The sequence below is a fragment of the Mus caroli genome, chromosome 11 (genome assembly GCF_900094665.2).
Source record: "Mus caroli chromosome 11, CAROLI_EIJ_v1.1, whole genome shotgun sequence".
Lineage (NCBI taxonomy): Eukaryota > Metazoa > Chordata > Mammalia > Rodentia > Muridae > Mus > Mus caroli.
Genome location: NC_034580.1, coordinates 26,459,839 through 26,467,700, shown reverse-complemented (window position 1 = coordinate 26,467,700; position 7,862 = coordinate 26,459,839). Strand labels below are relative to the sequence as shown.

Sequence of the window (7,862 nt, the reverse complement as noted above, 5' to 3'; positions counted from 1 at the left end):
ACACATGTTCATAGCAGCCTTATATATAATAGCCAGAAGCTGAAAAGAGCCCAGATGTCCCCCAACAGAGGAATGGATACAGAAAATGTGGTACATTTACATAATGGAGTACTACTCAGCTATTAAAAACAATGAATTTATGAAATTCTTGGGCAAATGGATGCATTTGGAGGATATCATCCGTAGCAAGACTTTTAATCATCATAGATGGAAAAAAGATATTCCATGAAAACAAATTTAAACAATATATATCCACAATATCTATCCCTACAGGAGATGCTAGAAGGAAAACTCCAACCCAAAGAGACTAACTACACCCAAGAAAACTCAGGAAATAAAAAATTTCATACCAACAAAATCAAAAGAAGAGAAATACATACAACAATCATTGGTCATTAATATCTTTCAATATCAATGGACAACATGTAATGAGATATAAATTCCTCGCTATCTAGCCCTAAGACATCAGCTTTTTTTCTGCTCCAGCAGGAGAGTCCTGGAAGAATACCACTTTCATGGGATCTATTATTTCAATGGTTTGTTTTAGTTAGGGTTCTATTGCTGTAATGAAACACCATAACCAAAACCACTTGGGGAGGAAAGAACTTATTTGGCTTATATGTCATATCATTGTTTATCATTGAAGGCAGTCAAGACTGGAACTCACACAGAGCAGGAACGTAGAGGCAGGAGTTGATGTAGAGGCCTTGGATGGTGCTGCTTACTGGCTTGCTTCATATGGCTTGTTCAGCTTGCTTTCTTATAGAACCCACAACCACCAGACTAGGCTTAACACTACCCACAATTGTCTGGGACCTCTCCCATCAATCACTAAATAAAAAAATGCCCTATAGGCTTGCCTGCAGCCTGATAACATGGAGGGGTTTTCTTAATTGACATTCTGCCCTTCTAGATGACTATATATAATATAATTTCAATATATATAGTTGAAGCCTGCCCCCTAGCATTGATGTGGCTGTTTTGTTCCATGCCTGCCAGATATTTAATATTGTTGCTATGTAATGTACCTACCAAACATTGACACAGAAAAATAACTTGATCATGTTGATCACATATCCTGTTAAGTTCTGTATGAGGTTTTTTAATCTTAAGAAATTCTGCAAAGCTTTCTATAGGACCCGTCAAATTAACGGTCATTATGAACTGCTATGTCTAAAATGGCTTAAATCAGAGCCAATCACCAGACAGCACTTTCTGTACCTACTTATGAGCTCACTAAGGTTTTTGTAGTTTTAGCCCTTATAGACACAGAAAGATATGTTCATGGTTATAGCTCAATCCTCCGAATTCTGAGCTATGACCCTGATTGTTCAGTTTCAGGTTATGTGTTCACTAAGCCATCACTATCTGACTCAGATTGGTGTTTGTGTAGTTTGTGGGGCAACTCCTGGACCCCAACACACACACATATTTCAAACCACACACATTCTCATTCAAATCACCATGTTCCACTCCTTGGCCCCATAGCCTAGTAGCTATATTATAATGTAAAAATGCATTCAGTCCAACTTCACAAGTTCCCATAGTTTCAACAGTGTCAACACTGTTTCAAAAATCTAGTCTCTTGTGAAGTAAGAGTAGATCACATGTTCCCAACATACAATGGTACAGAACGTGCATTTCCAGTCTGAAAGGCAGGAAGAGGGAGCATAGTAAGGAAATATTGGACCAAAGCAAGACCTAAAACCAGCAGAGCAAACTCCAAATTGTTCATTTCCATGTCTGTTGTCAAAGTACTCTTTAGATCTCAAATTCCTTTCAGTTTTGTTGACTACAACACACTTCTCTCTCTTGGGCTGGTTCCATATCTGGTTTGCAGCTTTTCTTAGCAAGCATCCCAGGACTCTGGCACCTCCAACATCTTGGGGCTTCTTCAGGAATCCAGGCTTCCCCTTCCTTTACCTGTGCACGGACCCACTGACACACATTTGGCCTCATCAGCATTTTTTTTTTTTTTTTTGCCACAGAGGAAGACTCCATAACTCCTTTTTTGTGTCCTTGACTCAAAGTCCAGAACAATATATCAGAAGCTCCCAAGTTGTGCTGCTTGCTTGGGCTGGAGCATGGCCCCTCCTTCCAGTACATTTTCATCAGCTGCTGTTGTTGATAGTTTTTCTCACTAGTTAAGTTTTCTTTAATTGCTTTTCACAAATTGGAAGCTTAACTGGGTAGAGTCTTGGCCTTAGAGCACCACTTCCATTATTCTATTTATCATCAGGCTTTTCTTTAAACTTTTTATCTCCTTGAGCACTGGACTTAAATCCATTACACTTCCTGGTGCCCCTTTTCTCCTCAAACTGTACATTTTGTATTTTCCTTTCTCAGCTTGCTCCTTTTCATTATAGATCTACATAAGAGTGACCAGTAATAACCAAACATCACAGAGTCAATACTACATTGTCTTGAAATTTCCTCTGCAAATGCCATTAATCTTTTAAAACTCTTCAATTTAGTTTCTAGCTGATTTTTTTTAAAACAAGGGCAGAAAGCAGCCACATTTATTTGATAAGTATCACAAGAACAATCTCTGTGCCATTTACTAAAATTCTTTTCCTCTGAAACCTATGGAGCTGGGACAAGATAATCTACATTGCTCTCAGCACCTCTGTCTTTCATGCTCCTACTAGTATAGTCCATTTGCCCACTTAAGAGTTCAACAATACCCTGTTTCCTGGTACCAACTTTTCACTTACTCATTGTTCTTTTGCTGTGAAGAGACACCATGACCACAGCAACTCTTATAAAATAAAGCATCTAACTGGGGCTTAATTACAATTTCAGAGATTTAGTTCATTATCATCATGGCAGCATGGTGGCATGTAGGAAGACATGGTGCTGGAGAGGTAGCTGACAGTTCTACATCCAGAACTGCAGGTAGCAGGAAAAATGCAACAGTAGGCCTGGCTTGCACTTTTGACATCTTCCTATCTCATATTGTCTAGTGGTTTCCTACCCAGCAATAACAGTAATAACTTCCTCCTACAAGGGCATAACTACCCCAACAAGACCACACCTCTTAATCCTTCTCAAGTAGTGCCACTCCCTGATGACTGAGCATTCAAACTTATAACCTATTGGGATCCATTCTTATTTAAACCACCACACCATATATGGGCTGATATCAGTTTTAGTCTTCATTTGTTGATTTCTTCTGTCTTGTTTTGTTGAAACCAGCTGTCTCTGAACTCACTATGAGGCTTTTGTCAGGCCTCTTGCCTCAGTCTACTAAGTGCTAAAAATACAAGCATACACTGCCATGCCCAGTTTCATTCAGTTATTGATTATTTGAGTAATTTATTCAAAAGCTGTTTACTGCCTGGTATAATAGCTTGTGGGGCAAGCGAAACCATGCCACCAGACAAAAACTGGAGAGGTTGAGCAGTTTCAGAAGTCAGTATTTCTCGTATCTGAGAAGAGTAAGTGTTTCATCTAATTCCAACCCAGTTTCTGTCCTGGGACACTAGAACACAACACCCCACATGAGGATCATGACCACTAGTCACATAACACAGAGTTCTTCATGCCAATGAGGAATCTAAATGAGCCTGCCTGAGGGTTTATCCAATAAGCTTCCTTTCCTGAACATTCCTACCTGTAAAAGGTATTTTAATCTCTGGTTCACCCTGAGTCAGTCATATGTACTTATTTTCCATGATGAACAATGAGTAGTTTCACTCATCAAGAACCATCATGGGGGGAAGCCTTCATCATACAGAGCCATGCCACCTAAGTCTCCCACAGAAGGCCCCTCTACCCTCCAGCCACAGACAATCACCCCTGAGCTAAGCCAGACTTACCCCTCACAGTAGCCCTGAGGTTGTTGCCCATGGGCCCTTATTCCAAACTCCATGCAGTTCCCAGTGGCAACTGGACCCCTGGGAGCTTGGGAACCCCTTCCTCTTTGATCTCAGCCTGAGCCATTTCTCACCTGAGCTGGTGCCCCCTTCTTAGGCTGTGTTCTGTCACCCCTTCACCCCAATGCTGGAGAGGATGGAATGTAGCCTAGCACCCTCCTATTTCATCTCCCTGAACAGCATTCACACACCCCAGCAGAATGTGGAACCAAAATAGGTCATATCTGTAATCCCTGAACTCAGAAAGCCAACAAAGGAAGATTGTCACATGTTTGAGGCAAATCTGGGCTACACAATGAGTTCAAAGTTACTGTGAAGTCCAGTTTGAGACCATATCTTAAAACAAAGAAGGACAGGTTCATTAAGGCCAAGGGTTCACAGGTGTGAAGAATGTTCCTAATAGAGCTTTATGTTATGGAAAGACCATTGTAATAATTAATAATAATAATAATAGTAAAAGCAAATAATTACATATAACTATGTGAAATGAACTGTGTTCTCCAAAATGCAGTTATACCCTTATATACAATGTTTTTTATATTTGGAGATAGAATTTTTTCATTATTTAATTTATTTATTCACCTTACATCCTGGTAACAGTGTTCTCTCCCTCCTCTCCTCCCAGTCTCACCCTCACAAATTTCCTCCTCCATTACTCCCTCCCCTTCTCTGAGAAGAAGAGGAAGTCTCTCATGGGTACCCACCTGTCCTGAGAGATCAATTTACAGCAGGACTAAGTGCATCCTCTTTCACTGAGGAAGAACCAATCAGTTCAGTGAGTGGAAAGGGATCCAATGGCAGGCAACAGAATCAGAGATAGCCCCACTCCAATTGTTAGGTGACCTATATGAAGACCAAACTGCACATCTGCTACAAATGTGTAGGGAGCCTAGGCAAGCCCCTGCATGCTCTTAGGTTGGTGGTTCAGTCTCTGTGAGTCCCCATAGGCCCAGGTTAACTGACTGTTTAGGTCTTCTTCTGCTATCCTTGATACCTCCAGCTCAATCCTATCCCACTACTCTTCCACACAACTCCCCAAACTCCCCCTGATATCTGGCTATGGGTTTTCCATCAGCCGCTGAATGAAGCCTCTTGGGACACAGTTATGGTAGGCTTTTGTCTGCAAGCATAGCAGAGTTTCAGTAATAGTGTCAGGGGTTGGCTCTCATGGATGAGTCTCAAGTTGGGCCAGTCATTGGTTGGCTGTTCCCTCAATCTCTGTTCCATCTTTATCCCCGTGCATCTTGTAAGCAGGACAAAATTTGGGTCCAAGGTTTTGTGAGTATACTAACACACACACACACACACACACATACACACACACTGGAAGTCCTACCTGGCTACAGGAGATGACCACTTCATATCCCCCAATGTAATTAGGTTAGACTTGGTTATAAGGATGGGGACCTCATTATGGTACTAGGGCTCTTATAAGAAGAGTTATAAGGAGACAGCCTGCAGAGGTGAGCAGCATGTGTGGTACTCTGACTACCATTGTATATAACTCTGACCTTGTTGTTGAGTCTGCAGGACCCCAAGAACATCCTCCCCATGAAAACCTTTGGGGGCCCCAAACTAAGCAGCTTGGAACCCTGCCCAGGCACCTATCCTAGTTGGATCTGCCCACCATTCCAGCTGGGTCTGACTGAGACACATCCTGCAGAGTAGTGTCCATCCATGACACAGCCATCAGAGTGGGGTCTGGCTGAGGCACAGCCAACAGAGAAGGGTATCCTGACCTTGATTGCCCATTGCAGGCCCCACATTTCTGAGGATTCTGCTGCCATCAGCATCTCCAGCCAACACCAGGGAAAACCAAATGCCTAAAGGACAACTTAAAAACACAATCAACCCAGGGCACTATGGCACAACCAGGGCCCAACTATTCTGCTACAACAAACCCTGGGTATCCTAATGACACTGAAGCACAAGAGGAGGATCTTAAAGCCACTCTTTAAAAATAGAAGCCTTTAAAGAGGACATGAATAAAATCCCTTAAGGAAATGTAGGAAAATACATTCAAACAGGTAGAGACTTTAAAAGAGGAAGGAAATAAATATAAAGAAATACAGGTAAATATGATCAAACAGGTGAAAGATATGAAGAAAACTGTCCACGATCTGAAAAGGAAATGGAAGCAATAAAGAAAACACAAACTGGAGCAATCCTGGCAATGGAGAACCTAGGAAAGAGAACAGGAACTAAAGACATAAGCACCACCAACAGAATACAGGAAATAGAAGAGAAAATCTTGGATATAGAAAATAAGATAGAAAAAATCAATATATCAGTCAAAGAAAATGCAAAATCTAAAAATTTCATGACACAAACATCCAGGAAATGTGGAATGCTATGAAAAGACTAAAGCTAAGAATAATAGGAATAGAGGGAGGAAGAGGAGGAGGAGAAGGAGGAGGAGGAAGAAAAGGAGGTAGAGGAGGAGGAGGAGGATTCCCAGCTCAAAGGCCCAGAAAACATCAACAAAATCATAGAAGATTCCCTAACCTAAAGAAAAAGATGCCTATAAAGGTACTACAAGTTTAAAGAACACCAAACAGATTGGACAAGAAAAGAAAATCCATAAGCTGTGTTGATCTGTGCCTTGCCTGTCTGTCCCCTCCGATTGTGCCTAACAATGACTACCCAACAGATTGTTCTCCAGGGCATGGGACCCTAGGGTTTCCACCTTATGGGCAGCAAGGACTTTGAGCATCCTCTTGCCATTTCCCAGGTCACTGCTAGAAGCAAGGATGCTATAGCTAATTAATGTATTGGAGATTTAATCACAGCCATCGATGGGGAAGATACCAGCAGTATGACACACTTGGAAGCTCAGAACAAAATTAAGGGCTGCGCAGACAACTTGATGCTCACAGTATCCACATCTGAATAGGAAATTTGGTCTCCTCTAGTGACCGAGGAGAATCATTATCCCACAAGATGAATTTAGCGTTAGCATTCCAAGAAGTCCTGCACATAGGAAGTGCCCACAAGTGAAGTGTCATGCCACTTACTGCCTCACCTGCTTCTGGCACCTGGGTCATCACAAACCAGTACAACAACCTAATGGCCTCTACTCATCTGAAAACATCTCTAACTTCAACAATGCTGTGGAGTTGAAGACCTCAGACAGTGGGGAGGAGGAGAAAAGCAGACCAGATCCTTTTTTTCATCCTCCCAGCAGCTTTATCATTGACGACAAAGAATCCAAAGTTTACAAGATGCTTCAGGAGAAGCAAGAGTTAAACGAGCCCCCCAAACAGTCCACATCTTTCCTGTTTCTGCAGGAGATCCTCGATTCAAATGGGAAAGGGGATCCCAACAAACCATCAGGATTTAGAAGTGTTAAAGCTCCAGTCACCGAAGTGGATGCATCCATTAGAAGTACTCAGAAGCTGCCCATCTGTGACAAATATGAAACTGGCATTGTGGGAGTGTTGTGAAGCTGAGGGACCATCATTGGCACCCTGAATGTTATGTGTGCACCGACTGTGGCATCAACCTGAAACAGAAGGGCCATTTCTCTGTAGAGGATCAGATTTACTGTGAAAAGCATTCTCAGGAGTGAGTCACACCACCTGAGGGCTATGATGTGGTCAAAGTGTTCCCCCAAGTGATTGAGAGGACCTGCCCTGTCTGCTGCCCTCCAGCTAACTTGCTACACCTGGTTCTCAGAATGTTCTGACTCTCTCCTCCCTGATAGTCCTGCTTAGTAAACATTGAGTTTCGCTCTTGCTGACTGACTCCCACTGGAAGTGTAACACCTGATTTTATGGTACTGGGAGATGTTTTTGTCCCTGTTCACTCACCCCCACCACATTGCACCTTCTTCACCCAGAGTCTTCTCTGCTGCAAATGGACATTGGTCACATTGTAACTAAGCCAAATGTAGTATCTCTGATGTTACTTTGTTTTACTTAATAAATGTAGACTTTAAAGGAAAGAAAGAAAGGAAGAGAGGGAGGGAGGGAGGGAGGGAGGGAGGGA

At 42.2% G+C, this 7,862-nt stretch overlaps 1 protein-coding gene and 1 pseudogene across 2 annotated transcripts in view; both read left to right on the top strand.

The window, feature by feature from the left end:
• Window positions 1-5,783, top strand: part of Erlec1 (endoplasmic reticulum lectin 1) — a 49,811-nt gene extending 44,028 nt beyond the window's left edge. The window contains exon 14 of one of the 2 annotated variants that reach the window (XM_029483048.1): window positions 5,633-5,783. In XM_029483048.1, the coding sequence (XP_029338908.1) occupies window positions 5,633-5,647 (15 nt within the window). In that variant the 3' untranslated portion in view covers window positions 5,648-5,783. Of the gene's footprint in view, window positions 1-5,405; window positions 5,559-5,632 lie in introns of those variants that run through there. The other variant, XM_029483046.1, reaches the window with a different exon arrangement.
• Window positions 5,784-6,417: 634 nt separating this feature from the next.
• LOC110304207 lies at window positions 6,418-7,747 on the top strand (annotated as a pseudogene).
• The last annotated feature ends 115 nt before the right edge of the window (window positions 7,748-7,862 follow it).